Source organism: Danio rerio, chromosome 8, assembly GCF_052040795.2.
Source record: "Danio rerio strain M-AB ecotype USA chromosome 8, GRCz13ab, whole genome shotgun sequence".
In the NCBI taxonomy this organism is placed as follows: Eukaryota; Metazoa; Chordata; class Actinopteri; order Cypriniformes; family Danionidae; genus Danio; species Danio rerio.
The window spans coordinates 32,657,501-32,683,938 of NC_141028.1; the positions used below are offsets into that span (position 1 = coordinate 32,657,501).

Genomic DNA, 26,438 nt, shown 5'->3' on the forward strand with positions numbered 1-26,438 from the left:
GAACATTTTAAATCAGTGTTTTTACTCCAGTTCTTTCATTTTAGATAGATGGATTGAGATATATTAGCTGAATGGATGGACTGGTGAATGTAGAAATATAGAGCTGATAGATGAATGGATTGGTGGATTGATTGATTGATTGATTGATTGATTGATTGATTGATTGATTGATTGATTGATTGATTGATTGATTGATTGATTGATGAAAATAGGAGGGATGAATGGATTGATTATTGATGGAAATAAATATAATGATGGATGGATATGGACAGATGGATATATGATTAATGGATGGATAGATGATGATTGATGGCTGGAGTGAATATGAATGGAAATATGATAGATAAAAAGTGTTATGGATGGATGGATGGATGGATGGATGAAAGAACGGAGGGATTATTGATGAATGATAGATGTATAAATGCTTGATGGGTGGCTCTATAATAGATAAGTTGTTTACTTTAGATGTTTTGTTGAAATCTGTGTCTGTTTTTTGTTATCAGGACCATCTCCAGACACAGTGATAGAGAGAATCCACCAGGTGAGCCGCACTTTAGAGGAATATGCTATTTGTCCTGACCTGCACATCGACCTTTCCCGACTCGGCCGTCAGGACTTTGATTTAGAGAACAAGTTTAAACCCTTCAGAGGTGAGCGCTAGAAGCTAGAAAAATGTTTGTTTTTTTACACGCACATACTAAACATAAAATTTCTCTGTATTTCAGTTGAGATTGTGGATTCAGTGGAGATCTATTTCAACCTGCTGAGGGGCATTTTTGACTTCAGTGGCATCAAGAGCTTGCTGACAGGCCCAAACCAGCTGAAGATTCGAATAGATGCCATGAATGGAGGTAAACATTTGTGACAGTTGCAAATATCCCGCCTTCTGTTTAATGCAAGAACATTAGTACCTTATTCACCTGCACAGGCTCAATGGAAATATGTGCCTCAGCTTACGTTGCTGGGAATCATTTACTTTCACTCAGACTACGATCCCATCTCCATATGGACTACAAATCCTGTCATGTCGCTGATGGCACACACACACACACACACGCAACCTTGCTGAGCATTATTTATCTATTTTATGCCACTGTCACATTAGAGTTTGTGCTTGCGAAATTCTGTTGTGAAAAGGTGCGGGATTAAACAAGTTGATTAGACATTATAAAAAATAAGCGATTGGTCCATATTTTAAATTTCTATCCAGAAAGGTCATGTTTTGATCTGTAATTGGTCTCACACAATCAAGTTATGCGATTTCACAGGTTAGAGTTTACCAAGCTTAAACTTTCCAACACAGCGAACTGCGAAACTTTTCACATGAGCTTGCATTTGCGATCTGACGCATTTGTGTTCATATGAATGTAAGTCTATGGGCTGAAAACCCCAGTGTGACTGTGGCTTTAGTGAGCATTAAGGCCTGTTTTTCTTGTCCAGTCTAGACGTGTTTGATTCTTGCTTTGTTTCGTTGTTTACGTAGTTTGCTGCCTGGACCAATCTCTTTGCCTGTGACCCGACTACTCTCTTTGCTTTACCTGCATGTACCCGATTGCTTCTGTATTTAATCTTTGCCTGCCTGACCATGACAATATGTCCCTATAATTATTATTAGTGTGGAAGGCATCGTACCGCCCGTAGTGTTCAATTCATCTAGAAACTGCAGTCAAACGTATGTTTCAGTACATTTTTGGCGTTTCATAAAAAGAAAGTCAGCTGAAGCATGTATTTCCATCCGACAACACTTTAGTTTAGGTCCCAATTTACAATATTCATAAACCATTAACCAACACTATTAGCTTAATAAATTAAACCACTAATTAGCTGTATATTAATAGTTAGTACCGTAGAAGTTGGGTTTAGGTTTTGGGTTTAGGTTTTGGGTAGAATTAGGGATGTAAAATAAGATCATGCTTTATAACAACTAATGAACAGTTAACTAATGAACAGATTAATAATAATCAGATGATAAGTCAGTGGTTAATGGCAATAAATGTGACCAAAACTAAAGTGTTACTAAAAATCCTGCTTGAAATGGCAGATTTCTGTGATTTGTTATCATATTACTTTAATGCATTATCATAAACTAAAGTGTTATATTTCAACTTCTGCTTTAAAAAAAAGATAAAAAGCTGGATGTGTTATGTAGAAGGCATGTCCTCGTGTGGTCTGTTTCAGTAATGGGACCATATGTCAGAAGAATCCTATGTGATGAGCTCGGAGCTCCAGCTAACTCTGCAGTGAACTGTGTCCCTCTGGAGGACTTTGGAGGCCAACACCCAAACCCAAACCCTGCTTTCGCTGGACCTCTGGTGGACTCCATGAAGGGCGGAGAGTTCGGCTTTGGAGCTGCTTTTGATGCAGATGGGGTGCTTGCCTCTTATCTCATAATCATTTACAAATGACTTAGAAAATTGTACAAACACAGAAAAAAGTGAAAACATCATAAGAGTTAGATAAGAGAGTGTATAAGAGAATCATCTGAACCAAATTACTGGATTAATTTTAGCTTCTTTTATTGCAGTACTTTATTGTTTATTATTCCTTTTATCTTTTGTCATTCTACTTTGTCTTCAGTTAAATATACTGTATTTTCTAATATTGTATCTTCATTAAGTTTTAAATGCATTTAATGCTGTTGTTGTTTACCAAACCATTTACTTTATTCAATATATATTTACAGTAAAAACTCTCAACTTTATTGCACTTTATTCAGAAGGTCATGATTCACACTTTTTAAATAATTACTTTGTATAGCTTTTATTTTATATTCTTCAGTGATACAAAACAGAGACATTTCAGCACAATGCCTTACATTGTGTTCAACAGAAGAAAGAAACTCAAACAGGGTTGGAACAATTGGAGAATGAGTAAATGATGACAGAATTTTCAGTTTTGGGGGAACAGTCTCTCTTGTGAACAACTAAAACAGTTGTGCTGTTTATCAAAGCAAACTGAAAAGCACAATTATGTAAAACAACATTAATATAAATTATTAACAAGCTTTTTCTGACTACAAACTTTTGAACTTTAGTGTAAGTTCTTGACTTTCAAGATTCAACACCTGATTATTTTATACAACACATCAGTTAGCAATAAATGGTTATCAAGTAACTTGCATTTTAGATTTTAAAAAAAGAGTTGCTTGTTCAATCAAATTAAACAACAGAATTTATTGTTGTATGATCTTGGCTGTGTTTCTGTCACGTACAGGATCGTTACATGATCATGGGTGAGAATGGGTTTTTCGTGAGTCCGTCAGATTCGCTTGCAGTGATGGCTGCAAATCTCTCCTGCATCCCTTACTTCAGTCAAAGAGGAATCCGAGGTTTTGCCCGCAGTATGCCAACCAGCACAGCCATTGACAGGTGAGAAAATCGTACTTTTATTTTTTTTACAAAGTTAAAAATTAAGCTTTTTTTAAACAACAATACTTATAGAAATGTAAGTGTTGTATGTTCAAAAAGTCCTCTTTTGACACGTTCTTAGACAATTCAGGATCAAAATATTAGATGTTTTTTTACTATACTAAGTAAAGATCATATTCCATTATGACATTTTGTTATATTTCCTTCCGCAAATATCAAAACTTAATTTTTGATTAGTAATATACATTGAGTAAAACTTAATTTGGACAACTTTAAAGAAATTTCAAATTACTTTAAAGATTTTTCTCGATATTTAGATTTTTTTGAAACTTCAGACTCCAGATTTACAGATTTTATAATTATAAATCTCAATTTCTATATTAAAGTACCTTCATAATTGGTTTTGTGGTCCAGGGTCACATACATGGACATACATATTGTAATATATAGTCAAAATTATGAAAAAGAATATTATTGCAAGATGTAAACTAAAAACCATGTGGGAAAGATAGACGGATTACAAATATAAACTTATAAATCTGAGAGAAAACTGCAAGATATAAGCTCTAAATCAAATAAAATGAGACAAGTAAGAAATAAACAAGAAATAAAGTCAGAATTGCTAAATAACATATAAAGAAATAGCAGTTCAGAGAAAATAAAGACATGACTTCTGAATTGTAAGAAAGATTTATTAATTGTTTGATGGGAAAAAGTCACAATTTGCATTTTTATCAAATGGCTTTTATCCATATAATTGATAAGCTGATGATCCAGGTGGAAATCATTCATCAGGATGTATTTTTCCACTGTGTCAGTTCTATGTCTTGTGCAAGTCGCAGAGCGGTAAAAACATTAGTGATGAGGCCAGAGGTTACAGTGTGGAGACTCACTCCCTAAGAATAACAGTGTTAGCTCAACCCTGCACTCCTGCACACACCATTCACCCCACTAAAAATAACCGTCAGGGTGCATCAAGCTCAAGACTTGACTAGATCATGCCCAGTGAGTAATTAATAATGATTGCATTCAATTTGTCAAGTAATATGTAATGATTTTTATTTTTTTGAAGTGTATGTTTTAAAATTGGTATTCCACTCAATATGTAGTTTAATTTGTGGTTATGGGTGTTAAAGATATTGCCCAGGCTTACATAGCAACAGTCTAACCAAGTTGTGAGCTGGGGGCTGGACTATCTGTTTTGTTAACCAATGGGGCTAAAAAAAACTTGGCAAATATATTATTTTTTTCAGTTCTGTTTGAGATAAGCTTGCACACTTATAAAATAATAGAAAAGAATGGAAAACTATGTAACTTTATTCTTAGTGATGCACATTTAAAGAGATAGTTCACCCAAAAATGAAAATTCTGTCATATGTACATATGTCCTCTTACTAGTTTCAAATCTTTACAAGGGTCTTTCTTCTGCTGAAAACAAAAGAAGATAGATATTCTAAAAAAAAAAAGCTGGAAACCTGCAACCATTGACTTCTATAATATTTTGAATATATGGAAGTCAATGGTCCGAGGTTTTCAGCTCTTCAAAATATCTTCTTTTGCATTTTTAAAGTTTTAAAATCACTTTAGGGTGAAGAAATGGGAAATAAATCAGCATTTTTTGGGTCTAGTAATAATAATAATAATAATAATAATAATAATAATAATAATAATAATAATAATAATTCCTTACATTTATTTAGCACTTTTCTGGACACTCAAATCGCTTTACACGTTGGTGTGCAGCATCCACCTGGATGTCATGATGACAGCCATATTGCGCCAGACTAGGGCGCTGTGCTCCTTAACTTCAGTGGGCGACCATGTGAGAATTGCAGAGGGCAGAGATGGTCATATATGACATGTACCATATATTCCAAAATTCCAGGGCTTGATAAAAACACAGCAAAATTCAGTGTATATAACAAAATTCCTGTCATTTAAAGTTGTGGAAAATAATGACCGATAAAATTAATTAAGACTCTAAATAAGATTTTGTACTTTCTTCTGTGATTCTGACTACTCTAGAAATATTCACTTCACTAAAAGAACTATACAAGCCTAGTGGACAGTTTCTATAGACTACATTTCTGAAACTACAGAGTGTGAAAGCAACTATGTATTGATGAGTAAATTTATTTTATTGAAAACACTTTATTTTAAGTCACAATTCATGCTATTAACAAACAATTTACTAAGACTATTAGCTCATTTTCAAACTGATAATTGCTTATTATAAATTAGTAAGGGAGTAGTTGGGTTTAGGTTTTGGCTAGAATACTTTACAAGTGCTAATAGTGTATATGCAGAGCTAGTGTTTCTTCCCATACTGATAAACTTCAGGTGAATGGTTAATGTGACTTTTTTTAATTTTATATGGTTCATTTTACAGCATTGATGTTGTAATGTAATTAAAAAACAATCAGTTAAATAGACATTAGCATTTGTTTAGTTGTTCAAGCTTAAAACGAGACGAAAATCTGTTTACACGCATGTCAGGATTAGCACGCTAACTCAGAAGCTCCATTGAATATAATGGGCTCAAAGAAATGTTTATATTTTAAAGACATGGTGGAGAAAATGTAATGTAATTCAATGCAGTTCTTCTTGTACAGTCTGAGAACCACTTTATGTTGTATATCAATCAGGCAGTAAAGATCGCTAATTTTTAAAGAAAACAGACCTTAAACGCGCTGACTTCATAAGGGCATACAGTTCACCAGAAGCACTTGACCACGTTTACTCACAAATAAAAGTCCTTCCACACACTTCCGCATATACCCTATATACAGTTAATATCTTAATAATCGGCAGGTAACAAGCCAGTAGTTAATAGTGTGAATTGTGACCTAAACTAAAGTGTTAATATTTTATTTGTTTAGGTTTTGTCTTAGTTAACCCTTTTGAACAAGGAGTTAAAAATGGACAAATCCACTGTATTAGTCTAGTTCTCTTTAATGCACTAATCATTGTTGCTTCCAAAAATGACGTGAACTCGACTCATATAAAACACCCTAATTAAAGGAACGGTTCACCCCAAAATAAAAATTATGTCATCTTTTATTAATCCTGATGTCATTCCAAACCCCTGTGACTTTCTGTCCTGTTTTGTTTTTTTATTGACTTTAATTGTTCAGACAAAGAAATATTGAAACATTTCTGAAAAAAAGTTCTTTCTCGCTTCACTCACACATTTCTACCAACAGTATTTTGGGGTGAACTATACCTTTAATGCTGGCAGTCAAATAGGAAGTGATGTTATTCACTGCTGACCAATCAGTCATTAATAACAGCCAAGCTGCGTATTGTGTCATATCCCCAGAAATAAGGCTGATTTCCTCCCATCAATATTGCTTTTGTTCTGAGGGCCATTATTCACTTCCTGGAGGCTTTGCGAGGTTGGTTCAATGTCAGAAACACAGTGTCAATGAGGCTTTAACTACTGGTGTGGCTCAGATAAAGAAAGACAGATTGAGTGTGCATTTGGCCTGAAGTTGTACATTATGAAGTATAGCCATAGCTAGTCATGTTTTCCATTCTGTAAATGATAGTTAAGTAATAACCCTCCCAGCCTAGAGACAGTTCTTAGATTGTTTCCTTCAACATTGAAGTCACCCTTCAAAACTAAGTCATAGCCTCTTATGATAAAAATTCGCAGATTTAATGTTACATTCATTTTGAAAACACTAAAGGAAGGGTTGACACTAGGCAGGATTGATTTTAATAATTGAACAGGGTAAGACATAGAGGTTTAAAGCATAATTATTAAAGCAATGCATTACTTGCTTCTATACAACAATTTTTAAATATAATATTGTAATATGTCTTCAAAGGATTCTTTAAAAAATATTTTTGACAATATTTTGTATTATGTGGTTGTAAACAATCATCATAATGAATCATTTTTTTGCTCAGGAAGAAATTTTAATTGAACAGGATACATTATGAGATATGAAAAAGACCACAAATACCATCATGCACATTGCACACGCCAGTTCCTGATTGTCTCTGATCACACACACACACACACACACACACACACACACACACACACACACACACACACACACACACACACACACACACACACACACACACACACACACACACATACACACACACACACACACACACAGCTATTACCTGGACTTTATATTCACCTCTCTCACATGCACACACACATTGCTGAGTCTTGTTTACCCTGTGTAGCATTACAAAGCATTTTTACTGGTTTGTCTTGCCGTGTTTTGACCCTTTGCTTAGTTTATTTTTTTTGTTGTCTTGCCGCCTGTCCTGATCATTCGCCTGTTACTACCTGGATTACCTACTTCACAGATCTCAAACTCAGTTCCTAGAGTGCTGCAGCTCTGCACAGTTTAGTTCCAACCCTAATTAAACACTTCTGATTAAACTAATTGAGCACTTTAGGCTAATTTGATATCTTCAAGTAGGTGTATTAAAGCAGGGCTGGAACTAAACTCTCCCTCCAGGAACTGAGTCTGACACCCCTAACCTAAATGCTCCTGTTTGTCGCTGTTCTTGACCATTGCCTGCAGAACTACTTGTTAAGAAACTGCATGTGGATCCCCAACTTCTTTGTCAGTATTCTTCTGTTACAATAATGATATTGGTAAGGATTGAATTAAAAATTAGAAACTGCAAATGAAAATTTAGGCATTAAAATTTTATTTTATTTTAATGTAGTGCAATCTTAAAGCAGAACAAATAAATAAATACAGTTTTATAAGGATTTGTTCCAATCTCATTTACCTGAACATATATTTTACAATGTTATGAATACATTTTGTTTAATTATGCTTTGAACCTTTAAAGACATATTAAAATATTACTTAAATAGACATATGTAGTAGTTTGAAGTGATATATTATATTTAGTTGGTGTTGTAATTTATAATAGAAAATAAACTGCAAGTTCTTTCATCCTATTATATATATATATATAGTTTAAGTCAGACTTATTAGCCCCCCTTTTTAATTTTTTTTTCCTTTTTAAATATGATGTTTAACAGAGCAAAGAAATTTTTACAGTATGTCTGATAATATGTTTTCTTCTGGAGTCTTATTTGTTTTATTTTGGCTAGAATAAAAGCAGTTTTTTAATAATAAAAAAAATTTAAGGTCGAAATGATTAGCCTCTTTAAAGATAATTTTTTGCCTAATTACCCTTTAAGCTGTATAGAAGCTTATAGCTGTTTAGATTCTTGAAAATATCTTGTCAAATATTTTTTTACTGTCATTAAGGCAAAAATAAAATAAAGCAGTTATTAGAAATGAGTTATTAAAACAATTGTTTGGAAATGCATTGAAAAAATCTTAAACAGAAATTGGGGGGGGGGGGGGGATATTTCGGAGCTATATATTTCGGGCTAATAATTCTGACTTCAACTATGTATAAAAAGCATAAAAAGAACGTGCAGTTTATTTTGTTCAAACAAAATAAAATTATAAAATGATAAAAATGACATTTTTAAACCACAGAGTTGGATTTTATAGTCTAGTATAAACAGTAGGTCAAAAAAGCAGAGATCAAAGTCCTAATGCAATTCATAACCATAAATAAATAGAAATACTGAAAGTTAATTAAAACATTCTTGTACAGTAAAGGTATGTCATATTTTATTGTTCTTGAGCAGATGGTAAAGAATATGTCTGTAACTTGAGTATCTCTTTTGACGAATCTGCATCACGGTGTCCAGACTGAGCAGTTTTTTTTCTGAGGCATGAATGTCTCCTGGGGTGTGATTGTTGGATGGAGGCGTTTCTGCTGCTGTAAACCTTTTTAGGCGAGGAGCGAGTGCTGGGCTGTGGCTGTGTTTATACTTCAGAGCTCTCAGGAGTGTGTGTGTGTTTGTGAAGTGGCTGTGGAGATAATCTGCTGGAGCGTGTGTGTGCTGTAGGTCCGCTGTGCGTTTGAGCCTTGATATGTGCTTGTATGAGTGTTTTTGGAATGGATGGAAGGATGGAAAGGAAACATCTGCCGTGCTTCCTACACATTGGAAAGGGGAAGAGAATCAATGTGTGCTATCAGTGTGACCATGCACTGAGGATGAACTACTGAAATATGAAAAAAAGTGAAACGTGAGACAATCCAGTCTAACCGTGGCTGCAGTGACAATTCATTTAATGGTGGTTTGACAAAAATTACATATTTGTGTATAACTAGAACCGCCATGGGGTCAATCTTACCCATCACTGTTACGTGTTAATGTACAAAACAGATATTCAATAAAATATTTAAGCCTTCCAGTCAATTCCCAAATATTAAAAATGGTTTAGATAAAAATAGATAAAAAAGTGGGACATTTATAAGCGCCAGCATGTGTCCAATTTACCTATTAAAAAAATGCTTGTATTTATGTACTGCTTACGTTTGAAATTACTCACCAGTGACTTTTACTTTTAATTTCACTCATTAAATTAGTGGGTATAATAAATAAAGTCACAATGACTAAAAAATTTGTAGAGCTATTAAAAACACAAAATGCAATGAATGATGCGGAGTCTGAAATAAGTTAGAAAATAGGTTATGCATCAGAGTTTGATGGCTCAAATTTAGATATTTTAACCTGCTCATGAATGTTCAAACTTTATTGATGTTGTTCTCCTAAAATAATCTTGTTATCCTGAAATAATCAGTTCATGAGTCTAGACACTTTTTGTTAACAGTGGTAAAAAACATCAGTGAAATCGTGTGTTTGTTCTTTTCAACAATTTCTACTCAAAATTTGTGCTAGGTAAAATTTACCCGCACTGGTAATTTTAGGTATACAGCAACCTCCGACAATTCTAGTGTTAATCCTTAATCTTTCTGGATTTATGAGTGAGTCGTTGAATCATTTACTGAACTAACTAGTGCAATAACACAGAAATATCTATAAATAAAACAAGCAACTGTCTTAATGAGTCGCTGTACCCTTCACAGAACCAGTATGTTTGACACAACTGAGTATGTTTACATGGACACCAATAATCCGTTTTTAATATGATTAAGAAAATACTCTAATTAAGAGTCTACTATGTAAACTGCAATGTTTGATTAATTCAATCCAATTAAGGTCATAATCAAGCTAAGCAGAAATTGGTTTAAGAAATGTTTAGTATGCTGATATTAGTCATGCTATTGAAGTGCAACACAGACATGTAAACACCTTAATCAAACGGCTACCTTCGTGTAGGACCTTTTTTATTTTTATTTTAAAGCAACTGGCTGCAAAGAAATTTTGAGTTTATTGAGCTTCATTGTTTAAGGATGTGCTAAATTATTTTTTTGAGTTGACTGAAAATGCTGGTTTTTGTCAAGTATACTTTACGGAATAATTTGGCACAACTTCAACCACAGAAGCTTAATGCCGAGTTCAGACTGCATGATTTTCAAAGTAGTCTTGTCACATATGTTTTCACACTGCATAACTATCTGGTCTGCTTTGTTTACACTGCAAGATGGATCGGCGACAGGGACTTTCACATTGCATGACTTTACAATAGAAAGAATCGCCGACAACTTCGTCCAAACTACGTCTCACAGCCAAAAACACATAGTATATCCTTTGTTATTAACTACATAATGAGAAAGAAGCCTTTAATGAGGTAAAAAAAAAATTCATATTTGGTCACCTGGGTTTAAAGGGAATTAGCCATTTCTCCTCAACTTAAATTGATTATAAACTAATTTCTTTATGTATGAAACGTCAAACAGACACGGGTGCTCCTGAGTCCTGTCAAACCTCCACTTGTTTTTCCTCCATTTCGTGGGTCCAAATAAACCGGCATTCAGGCATTTGTCGGCGATTTCTCAAAACCTGTTGGCGAGCCAAAATCGGGGCTAAAATCACGCATTCTGAACTAAGCATAAGCCTTTACCGCACGCATTATGATAAATCTATTTAAAAAAAATATTTGACTGTTTTTCTTAAACTTTTCTTAAAATGGCTTAACTTGAAGTGTTGTAAAAACAAATTGGAAAAAAATATTTTTTAAGGTACTTTATGAAATGTTGCCATATGGCAACAATGTCCAACAGTGGATCTAACTTAAAACTTTCACATTTAAAACTTTCCTTATAATTAATAACTTGTTGTTTAAAATGATTTAATTGGTGTTGAGGTATTATAAGCTGTAACACAGAACCCATAAATGACACCTTATACATGCATTCCAACAACTGATATTGCAACAGCTTTCATTTATTCCAATTTTTATTTTTTGCTGAATATTATTAAAAACAAACCTAATATTGTATTATCATGTATAAAACATACAGTAATTATAAATATTTTCTCCAGTAAATATTATAATAAATAACAAGTCTAGTATATCTAGATGCTTCAGAATAATGTAGCTACTAGCTAACAGTGTTTCTATATTATACTATACTACGCCTTTCTTATCTGCCTCTGAGCTAACTCACCTGAACTGTCTCGATCAAATGTCCAGTCTGCATCCTTCTGGTCACTAAAACCCATCTCCCCCTCACTTTCATCCGCAGGAAAAGCCGGTTCTGTCCTTTTCTTTTTTCACTTACCATGAACATGGTTGTGCTCGCTAATACTCTGTTTCCTGTATTCATATCTATTCAAAAGTAGAAAAACTAGATTTTATCCATAATGCAAATGCCATTAACACAGGCCCACCCGGGATCTGTGCGTGCAGAATTACGCAGATTTTTAGCCCATCATTAATTCTGTTTATTTATTGAGTAAATGTGTGTAAATCTATATTTATTCATTTTTTTTAATTAATTTCAGTAATATTATTGACTAATGTGAAAATGTTCATCTGATTTATGTACAATGCAGTTTGTATAATAATATTTTATGTCTTTTACTAGATATAGCTATTATATGACAAACTTCCTTTTTTACCAAATAAAGTGAATCTAATTGGATTTAAATTTTAAACATTAAATAAGAGTTAAAATGATATGCTTTTTTATTTATATGTTAAGTTTTTTTTTAGTTATGATACTCCCAAAATAATTCCGCAGAAATCTGCAGACTTTTACCAAAATTCTCTGCAGAAATAACAAAAAAACGTCTACAGATTCCGTCTGGCCCTATACATAACTAATCAACATTTTATTACTAGCATTCATGTTGTTATTGTTACAACTTCACAGCTGACCTTGCTAGCTAGCTAACCCATTGCAGTATTGCATGTTCCACTTGGACAGTGTAACACATACATTTAATCGATTTACAAAAAATTAATTTGATTTTTTTTTTAAATGTTATGAATATGTCATCATACCTAACTGGAGGTAATGTTTCAGATTTTTTTGTCGATCTGAGATAATTTGACCCTTTGTTTTTTATTAATGTTTACATTTGCATTTAGCAACTAATCACAATCAACGCCAGGCTGTCAGAAATCATGCCACAGAAAAGCACAGCATGTCATGTGACTTAACCAAAGCACATCATTAGCTACAATAAGGTCCTCTCTTTCCAACAACAAAAAAATTAATGTTGGTCTTTAAGTAACAGTGGCAGGGAAATGAACAAAAGTATCATGTTGCCATATGGAGACACCGTGCAGCAGTTCTATGCAGCCAGTTGCTTTAAAAATGTAAGTCAACTCAACTTTTTATTCTTTACAGTGGTAAACGCGTGAAGAAAGGGAAGAAATCAAAATTCAAAGTCTCCTCAGCTGAATTTTTTACTTCCATTGAACAAACTATTCCAAACATGCAGTTAAATCATTTTCATGAGTTAATTCCAGTCTGAGCTCAAAAATGTGTCCACCTAACTTAAAGGTACCACACCTGTGACAGATTTTGTACCTTTTAGTGTGTATGAATATTTATTTTTTTAACTGAAAAATGCATAAACAGTTGGTACTTTATTTCTTTCTTAAAGCTGGATGCCAAGCTGTGTTTTGAACTCTATGCAACTTTATTAAAGCCATCATTATCTATGTGTCAAGTTTCTCACTAAATTAGTCTTTATAAGGCAGTCAGATCCTGAAACTATTTGTTTATAATGTAATTAAGCAATTTCAAGCACCACTGGCATTCAAAGTCTCACTTTCAGAAATCTTTTAATATACCTCTCAGCGAGGAATGTAAATGAAAATCATTTTAGTATGTCTACTCGTGCTAACATTCTGCCAGTTGATAATTGGCTTTTATTGCCAGATTGAGGTTATAGGAACAGCTGCCGACTTTAAAACCCAGCTGAGCACATTAGTTTCCAAATTCCTCTAATTCTTTTAAAGACAGAATTGTTCATTAAAATCCAGTCACGCCCTCAACAGCGCAAACACATGTATATACATGTCAAATATTTCCAATGCTGGGTTAGAGATAGCGCTGCTTGTGTTGGCCACAAACATGAGAATAAATCATCGAAAACAAGTCAAGGGGTCAAAGACTCTGGTTTTTCTGTCTGCGTGCCAGGCTTTCCATCCTACTCCGCTTTCCCTTGAGTCAATAACACTTGTTTTCCCATATTTAGTAATTCCACCCAAGAGTAAACAGCTGCATCCTAACTCTTCTCATTTACATCGGCTCCCTGTCATCTGTCCCTTCATCCGATGGGATCTCAGCAACTCATTACCCATAATGCTAGATTGCAGCGTCTGAAAATAGTTATGAATCTTGCCAACTCTCCAAGATCAACAAACAAAGGAGGAGACTTGTAATTGCGTTCCTTCTCATGTTTTTGTCGAACTCCTTCATTTTAACACCAAATGTCTTTTATTTTAGTAGCCATGAATGATTGCAATTCCCAAATATAAAATAATAATGCCGTATGACAATATTTGTTGAGGAGAAGGCTTATATTTTCCACTTCTGTGACAGTTTAAGGAAGTTAAACAGGTGTGGAGGACACACACCGATGATTAAAGTGCTGTTTGCTCGTCCAGGCTCATGGCTGAATCTCAAAATAAATGTCAGCCAAAATGTCAGCATGGTTTGTTTCGGCTTTTTGCCTTATAAAGACACAGGATTGAGAAGACTAAAAGTGCGGGTTGATTAATGAATCAGTGCGGAGGACAGATACCTAATGTACTACCAAAATACTAAACGATCATTACCTTGACGTCCGTCTTTTTTCACAGTTTTGTCATTTGTTTAGCATTTAGTCTAGTAGTCAGATATAAACATGGGTTAGCCATTTATAGTCTGCTTTTTAGTTCGTCTAATTTCTCATTTTCCCCTCAATACTTTACTGGCGTTCAAATGGAAGATAAAAAGAGGGCTGAATGTGTAGTATTTGTGTTCAGACAGCATACGTCTTCGTCTTATTGTAGTGCAAAGACATTCCCTGGGCGTCTGGAGCTGAGATTATCCAGAACTCAAGTCCTGCTAACACTTATAAACACACGTTAAACATTTGGCAGAATGGCCTAGAGCTAAAAGAAGAAAAATATGTTTTTTTTTTAATTTAATATGTATTTGTTTGTTTGTTTGTTTGTTTGTTTGTTTGTTTGCTTGTTTGCTTGTTTGTTTTATTTTATTTTATTTAGTTTTTTTTTTTGTTTTGTTTTGTTTTGTTTTTTATTTTATTTTATTTTATTTTATTTTATTTTATTTTATTTTATTTTATTTTATTTTATTTTATTTTATTTTATTTTATTTTATTTTATTTTATTTTACGGTGGCCGAGAGAGGTCAAATGTGCTGCAAGTTAAAGTTGCATTTTTGACTCTTCTAAAGCATAAAAAGACCACAATATATTTGCATATGTTTAAGAAACATGCCAAGTAAACATTCTTGTTTATCTAAAAAACAATGCTGAAGACAGATATTCTACTTTGAAAATGTATGTTATGTGCGTGTTTTAGTTTCTGTTTCCCACTGCCAGTTTAGCCTATTATATTTCAGCACCCCGGGCTGCTCTGGTGGGATTTATTCAGCCAGGAAGGCTCTTAAAGTATGCGTCCAAGACTGAAATGCGACCACCGGTGGACAGTAACAGCCTCCAAAATGAGATGCAGATTCAGAGTTCCTCCTGAGGTTATAAATTAGCAAATAATATAAATATTATGAGCGTAAACATTAGGTGAGCAGGTTACATTTTCCGTGTCCTAACCACACGCTACGCGATGAGATTTGCAGTGATAAGCAATCTGGCTGTTTGCACCAGACCCAACACGACTTTAAATACAGCCATTCAGAAGCACAAAATAGTGCACTCACTGCACTCCAACAAAATGATAAGGTTTATAATCTATTAATACATATTGAACCTCTTCAACATTATTAAATGCACATGCTGAATCACTGATATGTGTTGGTTTGCACCGAGTCTCAGTTCTGAAGATCAATTTCAAACGGTTTATTTTATTTTCAAGATCTGAGGTGAACTATCTGCTGCTGCTTTCAGTAGTATGACAATAAATGTTTAGTAAAATGGCTTTCAAATACCCATTATTAGCATTTAACACTGAATAATGTACATGAGGTGTACCTGAGGTGATCATTGTCAGTTTATCCTGTTGTTCACCTGCAAGAAATAGAAGCTGTTTCTAATATATCAATTTCAAGTGTTCGTTAGGACAAAAACTCCATTTAACATGGAAAATATTCCTTTTAGTGTGGGCTGTTGATTTTATTCAAAACACGACTAAATCAGCCTTAAATCAGCCTTTACTCTTGACAGTTAGTCACACTTCTATTGATGGCGAAAATAGACACAATAAACCTAAGCGATGACAAATTTAAACATTTATAGTGTACCACTTCAGTGTCATATAGCTAATTACACAGTGTTAAAGACACTTTGATAACATTTTGATGCTTTTTCCCAGTGAGAGACCATTTTTGTTTGAGATTTGATCTTGTCCAAATAAACTAGGATTGCACTGGAGTTCTCAGTCTTCCTGTTTGTTTTGTAGGGTTGCTAAGGCTATGAAAGTGGCACTTTATGAAACGCCCACAGGCTGGAGATTTTTTGGCAACCTGCTGGATTCGGGGAGGTGTTCGTTCTGTGGAGAGGAGAGCTTCGGAACAGGTGGGTGTCATGAAGTCCTTTGCGCTTCATATAAAAACACTTTTAGAGCTAAAGAGTCATCGTCAATGTTTTGTTTTAGTTTCTCCATCTCATTATGTTTCAAAACCATTTGATGTTTTTTTTTTCAGTCGAAAAAAAAAAAGAAAGCAGGATTATAACGTTTTATGCTCTTGTTTAATTTCGCATAGAAACATGTTTTAAATAACTGTGTGTAGATTTAGTTTTTAGAACTATGCATTGGCTTTTACATATGACAGTTTGGCATGACCAATTAAAAAAGAGGCGACACGGTGGCTTAGTGGTTAGCACTGTCACCTCAAAGCAAGAAGGTCACCGGTTCGAGTCCCGACTGGGTCTCTGTAAGCCTTTTCTGTGTGGAGTTTGCATGGTGTCCTCGTGTTTGCGTGGGTTTTCTGTCAGTACTCTAATTTCCCCCACAGTCCAAAGACATGTGCTATACAAAGTGAATTGAATAAACTTAATTCTCTGTAGTGTATGTGTGTGAATGAGTGTGTATGGATGTTTCCCAGTACTGGGTTGCTGCTGGAAGGGCATCCGCTGTGTGAAGCATTTGCTGGATAAGATGGTAGTTAATTCCGCTGTGCCGACCCCTGATGAGTATAGGGACTAAGGAAAATGAATGAATGAATGAAATTAATCAAGACATGTTTTCTTCTTTTCAAACTATTCTTAATCTATATTCTTAAAGTATAAAAATCTGACAAGAATTTTATTACTAATGTTATTTTACAAATAATAAAGACATCTTTTGAAAAATGTGTTTCTATGTTGTATATTTTACTTTCATCTCAGAACCGTATATTTAGACTTAGAAAATGGATACATGTTATACAAAAATATTATTAGTCAAATTGGCCTTATTTCAAATTATTTTATTGTGTTGAGTTTTTTACTCTTCTCTCAGGACCATACATTGTCTTAAAATATAAAAATATGTCATAATAATAATATTTTTAAAAATGGTGTAAATATCCACTTATAGAGAACCATATAATCAGTCTTAAAAACAATATTAAAATTTTATTTTAAAACTATAATAATTCAGGCATATTTCCTTCTTTTTTTAACTTTTATTTATAAAATATGAATATATGTCATAAAATTTTTATAAGTGATGTCAAGGAAAAATGAGTTTATATATAGAGAGTAATGTTTTCTGTATATTTTAATGTCATCTCAAAAAAGGCCTAAATGTAGTCAAATGAGGCATAAATATTGTAATGTGAAGTGAGACAACGAAAAAGGAAGTGCGGATCCAAACATAGGTTTATTAAACAGAGATGATCAGGCAAGCAACAGTCAACACAGGGGCAAACAGATGCATACAGGAAATCCAGAGTCGTAGTCAAAGCAGGCGAATGGTCAGTACAGGCAGCAGACAACGTAAAACATACAAAACAAAGCAAGATTCAATCATGGAAGGCAAGGCAAGAAAAACGTGTTGTAATGTTCACAAACAGTATAACAGGACTCAGCAAAGAGCAGTGTGTGTGTGCTCTGCATTTAAAGTCCATCTAATCAGTCTTTAAACAGATCCCAGCTGTGTGAGTGTAATCAGTTATGATCTGGAACAGGAGTGCATGTTGTGGTGCATGACTGGAACGTGTAGTCCATATACCAGCAAATTTGTAGTTCTTTAGCGATCTGCCAGAATTAGTTCACTGGTAAATGTGATAAATATATTATTTAGTTATTTTATGCATTGACACAAAACTTGTTATAAAAAAAATAGTATATAGTGAAACGAAGAAGTTGTCAATTTATAAATTTTTCTAAGTGTTTTCAAAATAAATTCAGTGATGTAAATCAAATTTGATTGTATAACAAAACATATCAGAAAGAAATCCCTTTTATGTATGTAATGTATTTGCAAACCTAAATCAAACTATTGAGTTAATGCATGTTCTTATAGAAATATTTCACCCAAAAATGCTAAATATTCTGTCATTTACTTGTTCTCATATCAGTCCAAATTCCTTGTTTTGTGTACCAACATAGGTGTAAGTTATGACAGAATTGTCCTATTTAATTTTAATTTTTATTTACATTTAAATTTCATTTGCCCTGCTTACATTCATTTAAATTAATTACATTTTATATATTTAATATTTATTTAAAATAAGAATTGTCATATATAGTCATTTTATTTTATTTATTTAACCTTTTTTTTTTTTTTTTTTTACTGGAAATGACAAATTTACTCTTAAAAGATAATAAGACGACATAGAGGCATCATTGTGGGGAAAAAAAAATTATTTACGTAACTTCAGAATTTGAAAGGGGTATGAATATATTTGGGCTGTATATATTTATTCAAAGTTTCCCTTTATTTAAAATCCACAAAGGCAAAAATACCAACAGTCGTAGAAACTTCCAAGTGAAGGTAAGCCCCTGTCTGCCACTGAATGCTAGTGTTTTGGTCGACAGCTGATTGTGGAATCAGCAACTGGTGCTGAATGATGTTGCCGGGCAGAAAGACGCTTGGCTCAGCAGGCAACAGGCTCCATCTGTAAAGCCTCCGGGGTTTTACACCGTCACAGAGACCTTGAGTGAGACACCAGGCTTTGTCTGTAGGTGTCATAAGAGCAAACCCGCTTATAATACATCGTGATCCGACTTCACTTCAGGATTACAGTCCTGTCATGAGCTACTCGTCTGGAGCATCTTTTTTTTCTCCATTCCTGTCTGTAAAATTCTGACAAACTACTTTTCTAACTTTTTCTTGGCCACAATATGCTTTGTTTGAGTTATGGAAGTAACTTCTGTTAAATGTAAATAAGGGAAGAATTTCTTTAAAAAAAAAAACTGGGTGCATTTTTCCATATAGTGTAGTATATCTATCCAATGTTAAAATGCAGAAAAAAAATTAAGATAAGCCTTTCTGCAGCAATATTTTGAATGTCTTGAATAGTACTGTACTGTATGGTACTGCAAAAAAACAAACAAAAAAACGGATCAAAACACAATGAACTCAAAATAGCCACAGATATACGTGTGAAGTGTAACACTATTTTTTATTATCATTATTATTATTATACTATTACTATTATTATTATTATTATTTACATACTGACATAAAACAAAATAAATCTTATTTCACCTATATGGATTATTCGTTGTGCATCATCATTATGAATTACTATATGTGACCCTGAACCACAAAACTTCTTAATACATTGTATGATTCAAATGTATTAATGTTTCCTTTATGCTAAAACATTATCAGAATATTAAGTAAATATCATGTTCCATGAAGACATTTAGCAAATTTTCCACTGTAAATATATTAAAACATAATTTACTTTTCTTTTTTTTTTTGAATCATAAAATTTTCATTTCAGCCAAACATTGTCCTTTCCTAACAGAATGTACTTTAATGGAAAGCTTAATTAGTCATATACATCTTTGTATAAATCTCAGTTTTATAAAAGCGACCTTATGCCTGGTTTGTGGTACTGGGTCAACTATTAAAATAGTATACAAAAATTTTATTTTGTTTTACACTTGTGTTAACCCCCCGCCTTTACTAAACATCTAAAACAATGCATCTAAATTGAATTTCAATCCTCAAAAATCTATTTTGCATGAAGAAACAACCTCATCTTTATTGCAAATTCTGGAAGTTTAGGTTTTCTCCTATCAGTGTGGTGATTTTCAACAATGTTTCATCAGTTCGTCGGATTCATTCCGCTGTGGCGGCCCCTGTCATATGCTGCATTCTATTCACATACTTAAACTACGCCCTAAAAGTATGTACTTTTTTGTGAAGGAAAAGAATATACTTTTGAGTGTGTAACAGAAGAGTATCCATGCTTTGGGACATACTGCTTCCTCGTTAACAGATCACTAAGTTTCTTAGTTAATAAGTTCTGTCAATCATCCACACATCATCCACATTTCTGTCATATTTCATTTCCTACATTATTGGAGAATCAGCAGCAGCAGCAGCAGGTTAATCTGCCATTCACAAGTCTTTCATGCAGAGAAATCTCCTCGGGTCTTTGGATAATTCTGCATTCAAATGTCCAAACACGTCTTTATATATGTTCAGTGTTGTTGTTGCAGATAAAATATAACACAGAAAACACGATTTAAATATGTTCCAGTTGGTTAGATATTAATTAACAGACATACAAACATCTTTACCAAAGCCTCTCTACTTGACTGTTGGTCTCGCGCGTCCATCATGTTTGGAGTTTATTTACACTTTTCACCCGCATTTGTAGTTCTAATGGAATTCACGTCCAACATACAATGTGGGCAATATCAGCGATATGAGTATGGATGGTTCCACACCTAAAATGCTTACCTTTGATATACAACATACTATGGTTTGGAACATACTAATTCTTTTTTCAAATACTATTTAGGATGGATAGTATGCGAATTGGGATGCAGCAATAGACTAAGCCAGGGATGTCAAACTCAATTCCTGGAGGGCCGCAGCCCTACACAGTTTAGTTCCAACCCTGCTCCAGCACACTTACCTGTAGGCTTAAAACAAGACTGAAGGACTCCATTAGTTTGATCAGGTGTGTTTAATTAGGGTTGGAACTAAACTGTGCTGGGCTGCGGCCCTACGGGAATTGAGTTTGACATCGCTGGACTAAGCTGAAGGAAAATTAATGAAAATGGTTCCATTGCTGGCGGGTCAAAATTGACCCATAGGACCAACGTAGTACCCTAATCTTTACAACGTTCATAAAAAAATGAAAGTGATTGGCTGCGTCCGAAACCGCCTACTACTCAGTAAGTACTCCATTTGAATTTAAACGTACTACTCGGCCGTTAGAAAAGTACATTCTATACAGTATGAATGTGAAAAGTATGAATGGAATTCAGATGTTCTACATTCACCATTTTGTTATGGTCACGTGTCCTACCTGCGTCAGTTGCATTGCTTTACTTCCGTTCATGAATTCTCTCGAGGGGCATCGTGGGATAGCGCAGCGTGCATGGGTTGCGCACGTCAGAGTCTCGCCAGAAGTAGTAGGTCATCTGAGTGCTTCTCGCATACTGATTTTCAAGTTTTATGCTCGCATACTGATTTTAGGGTACTATATAGTATGGAAGTATGCTGTTTGCTAATGCTGGTGACATTTTTGCAAAAGTCACCACACTACAAGATAAAAGAACATTGTTTTTTCTCCTGTAAAATTGTGTCATTTTTGACATGCTAGTCACTGGGAGGGTTAAGTGGAAGTTCCCCACACTGAAATTGCGAGTAATTTGCATTGCAAAATGAAAAATGCAAGATGCATACAAAAAATGTTTTGCAGGCGTTGGAAGTCTTGTGCAAATGAGTGTGTTTATGGAATACTGGAACGTTAAGAAAGTTTCCGTTTTGGTTGTAAACCTGATCCCTTCTGTGTCACGTTTATTGTTTTGTAAGCTAAGGGATTGTTAACAGATGATAGTCTGACTTGCTGATAGATGTACAAATCTGCTGTTTGAAGTAAACTTGATTTGAGGGGTCAAAACGAAATATGCAGCAGCTTCTAGTGTGATACAGTATGCGGTAGACATTTCTCAGCACTCCAGCAGCTTCTTCTGACATGTGATTACAGGAAACAAACCAGATCAAAAGCAGAGAGTCATAGAGAGGATGCCAAACATAAATCTAGCAGAACAAGGGAGTGAGGGCTTTTATTTTGTCATTATCAGGTCATGATTTAGATGCATTTCAGCTTGAAATATGAGTCATCTCATCAATTACATCAATTACAACTTGGCATTTCAGAGTCATCTTGTCTTCAAAGCATCTTCAATGTTTGTTTTTATGTAGACATGCATTTGCCTCTCTCGTTATTTACAGTAGCTATATTACAATGCGAATCAATGGATGGAGCTAAACAGCAGTAGATTTTCTTCTTGTTTTGGAAGATTGGCCTTAATGCGTCTGTTTCAGTTACTTCCATATTGGCTTCCCGAGCGAGAGCAGGAGGTTGCCGCTTGGTTAAAATATAACAAAAATGTGTCAATAAAAAATGCTAATTAACTTAATAATAACTGATTAGTGAATGCTTGAATAAAATGAGTGTCACAATTACAACCATGCTCATATTCAGAAACAACAGGGTAAATCATACAATCTGCTTCCCATTTCATGTCATGCCATTTTGGTCTTAAAACAACTTGAAAGTTGTAAGCACTAAAAATGTTTTGATTTTCCATTTTTCCAAAGCAGCTAAAAATGATGTGTAAAGCTCGCCTGTGACATCACAGAAATATATTATATTTCAAAATATTTTAATATTACTGTGTTTATTTATTCATTCATTTTCTTTTTGGCTTAGTCCCTTTATTAACCAGGGAATGAACCGCCAACCTATCCAGCATATGTTTTATGCAGCGGATGCCCTTCTAGCTACAATCCATCACTGGGAAACATCCATGCACACCCATTCACACACATACACTACAGACATTTTTAACTTACCCAATTCACCTATACCGCATGTCTTTGGACTTGTGGAGGAAACCGGAGCTCCCAGAAAAAACCCACACAAACATGAGGAGAACATGCAAACTCCACACAGAAATGCCAACCGACCCAGCCAAGGCTCAAACCAGTGACCTTCTTGCTGTGAGGCGATTGTGCTACCCACCGTGCCACCGTGACATCCATTACTGTGTTTATTGTATGTTAAATCCAATACAACGCAGCTTTCCAAACCATCAAAACACGACTGTCTATTTTTCTTTCAGGTTCAGACCATATTCGAGATAAAGATGGTCTGTGGTCAGTTCTGGTTTGGTTGTCCATCATGGCAGTGCGTAAGCAGGGAGTGGAAGAAATTGTGAGAGATCACTGGGCCAAATTGGGACGCAATTACTTCTGCAGGTGAGTTGAGCCCAAAATATTCCCAAGCAAAAATTCTCCAAAAACAACATCAGCATGAAATTTTTCCGGGATATTTCAGGATATTTTGTGTGTGTGTGTGTGTGTGTGTGTGTGTGTGTGTCTGTCTGTGTGTCTGTGTGTGTGTGTGTGTGTGTGTGTGTATACAGCAGAAACCCTCTTTTCCTTTGAGACGAAGTAGACAGCATCTCTTTATCTCCTGGATTGCTTTGCCCTTTCCCATACATGTTTCCCACAATCCCCATATATAACTCTCTTCATAGACATCATGAGAGAATGCTGAGAGCTCGTCTAATAGTAAAGAAGTAGTTATTTATTGCTGTTGGTTACATTTGTTACACTTGGTTACACTTTTTTTTTTCTCTGTGACAGGTTTGATTATGAAGGAGTGGACGGCAAGGCAGCGTTTTACCTCATGAGAGATTTGGAGGCCGTTATCACTGATAAAGCTTTCACCACTCAGAAGTTTTCAGTGGGCAATACTGTCTACAGTGTGGAGAAGGCCGATAATTTTGAGTACATAGACCCAGTGGACGGCAGTGTGTCACGGAAACAGGTCAGTTCATGTCAAGTTACAGTCTTTGTGTTTTCCATTTTCACTTCAAAAAGGAAACACATATTTTTTTCTATTGTTGTTGGTTTAGAGCAGCATACAGTATTTGGCTGAATGTTTCGTAGGGCTGGTTTTATGTTCAAGTGGCATGATAAAGAAATTGGAAGCAATCAGAGTATGATGATTGAAAGTGCCATCTGTTGGGAAAAGTTCAGAATTAATAATAAAAAAAAATCACAGTGTAATCTGAAAATCAGTGTAGAATAATTTATTGGTTCTGTCGTGGCATCTTACACCTTACACCTTGCCCTTGTGCAAACTCCCTTGTCATGTAAGCAGACACTCAACGTCTGCTTCGTGACCCCGTTAACACTGCAAAGTCCTAATCACCCCAATTTACCAAATCAAAAACTAAAAACCTATCTCTACCCAGATAGCTAGCCAATGATTCCAGTCTATCTTGTGTCTAGCTGTGGACAAGCGTGACCCCCTGGCCTCCCGTGTTTCCTTATAGGAAATTGTGCCTACAACAAATATCCCACCTAGATCTATAATCAGTGCTATCCCATAAATACAGATCTGCCAATATGGTTTCACCTCAAATTGAAGATTTAATCTCAAAATTAGAAGTTTAAAAGTTAAACTCTTTTCTCTCTTAAAAACGAATTTACAATGAATTAAGTTTTCATCTCTTACAATGGATTCCTGCTGCCACTTTAGTTCATTTTTTGTAGATGCCAGTGGTGTTCCTCTCTAGACCCGACGGTCAGTCTCTTGTCCCTCAATCTTGTTGGAGTAGGGTTATGACTGCTAAGTCCAAGATGTACACACGCTATCACAGTTACAATCGCAGTGGGTAGCACGGTCACCTCACAGCAAGAAGGTTGCTGATCCGAACCTCAGCTGGGTCAGTTGGCATTTCTGTGTGAAGTTTGCATGTTCTCTCCGTGTTCACGTGTGTCAGATTAAAGACATGCGCTATAGGTACATTTTTTAAGCTAAATTGGTCGTAGTGTATGTGTGTGATTGAGAGTGAATGGGTGTTTCCCAGTGACAGGTTGCAGCTGGAAGTGCATCCACCATGTAAAACATGTGCTGGATACGTTGGCAATTCATTCCACTGTGGCGACTCCACATTAATAAAGGGACTGAGCCGAAAAGAAAATGAATGAATGATCTGTTTAAAGAACAGATCTGTCAAGCACACCAGCTCTTCATAATGATGTTACCCATTACAGTTGTCTGAAACATTTGTGTGTGTGACAGGAATTTCTGACACTGTTTTGACTTTTTTTTAACACAATTTAAGCTCTCGTGGCTTCCAACTGATAAAACAAGACATATATATCATTAGATTTGATCTTATAAATGTATACTTACTGTAAACTTAAAAGAAAACATCATTTTCTTTTCTTTTTCTTAAAAGAAAACTAATATTTTCTTTTGCTGGTCCGGCCCATTCAAATCAAGAGTGCGGTACTACAAGTTTGAACACACCCTAAATGATTAATGTCTTACAACAAAATAAACTCAAAGTGAGTATTTAGTGAGTGCAAAGGTCATCTAAATGAAAAATGATGGAAAATAAATTACAGCGATGAGATCCAAACTGACCAAACAAAAGAAAATGAATGTCGGCCGCAAAAGCGTTTAATTAATTCCAACCAAACCATTATAAACACTTGGTGATTTGGAGATGAAAACAAATGCGTGCGTTGGTCCCGCAGTGCATCTTATTCATCTGAGATAATGGGGAAATGTCAGCGATTTTGCAGCTTAGTCGCTCGTATAAAGAGCTGCCAGGGGTTTGTTAAGCATTAAGGTTTTATGTTCAGCAATTATACGCTATTTAGTGTGGCACGCGCCCTGTTGCGCACTCGGACCACCCAATGAATGCAGACCCTGACTGGCATTCCTTGTTTGGGCATCTACAATCACACTTATGCGTGTTTGGTATACACGGCATTTGCGAAATGAACAATAAACACGTGCCGAGAATCTGTTACAATTTTCATTCAGCCTCTCTCTCACTCCTTTTTTGGAGGATGTGCTGCAGCAGACGGAGACACACATGTGCTTGATAGTAACGGGAGAAGGATGTTTCAGGAGATGCTTTATCTTTATCTGGCCTGGATTTGCTGTACCAAGATTCAGAGCCCGTCAGTGGTCTCTGTGACACACATATAAACACTTGCGTAGCCTTGTGTTTGAAGCTTGCCCAGCTGACTCACAGAGTTCTCAACAGGAATGTGTGGAAACCATCCTCTGCTCTTTCTCGAATAATCTCTCCATGCACTTAAAAGTATGTTCACAGTAAAAAATACTGGTTTGCAGACAACTGATTTATGTTAAGACAACCTGAAGAAAGTTAACTTCTTGATTTTTACAAATTTAAGTGGATTGAACATCAAACAATTAAGTTGTCCCAAAGAAAAAACTTAGGAATTGTGTTGTTTTAGTTTATTGTAAATAAGTAGCTTGAACAAACAACAGGCATTTCTGAGTGTAGTTATAGTATCCACCGGTAGGGGCTAACTGGAGGCTAACCAGCTAAACCTTGACCTCTTGACGCTCATGACAGCTTACCCTTTGCGTTTCGACACCTCGTCTACTTTTCATCTCATTTATGTCTCAGAATCTGTCTGCCGGGACTCGAACCAGCGA

At 35.0% G+C, this 26,438-nt stretch overlaps 1 protein-coding gene across 1 annotated transcript in view; it reads left to right on the forward strand.

Moving 5' to 3' along the window:
- The window catches only part of pgm5 (phosphoglucomutase 5), a 38,606-nt gene that overhangs the window by 6,362 nt on the left and 5,806 nt on the right, over positions 1-26,438 (forward strand). The window contains exons 3-9 of the mRNA NM_001126396.1: positions 504-650; positions 726-851; positions 2,179-2,369; positions 3,214-3,368; positions 16,223-16,338; positions 23,068-23,203; positions 23,594-23,777. Of these exons, the coding sequence (NP_001119868.1) occupies positions 504-650; positions 726-851; positions 2,179-2,369; positions 3,214-3,368; positions 16,223-16,338; positions 23,068-23,203; positions 23,594-23,777 (1,055 nt within the window). The remainder of the gene's footprint in view (positions 1-503; positions 651-725; positions 852-2,178; positions 2,370-3,213; positions 3,369-16,222; positions 16,339-23,067; positions 23,204-23,593; positions 23,778-26,438) is intronic.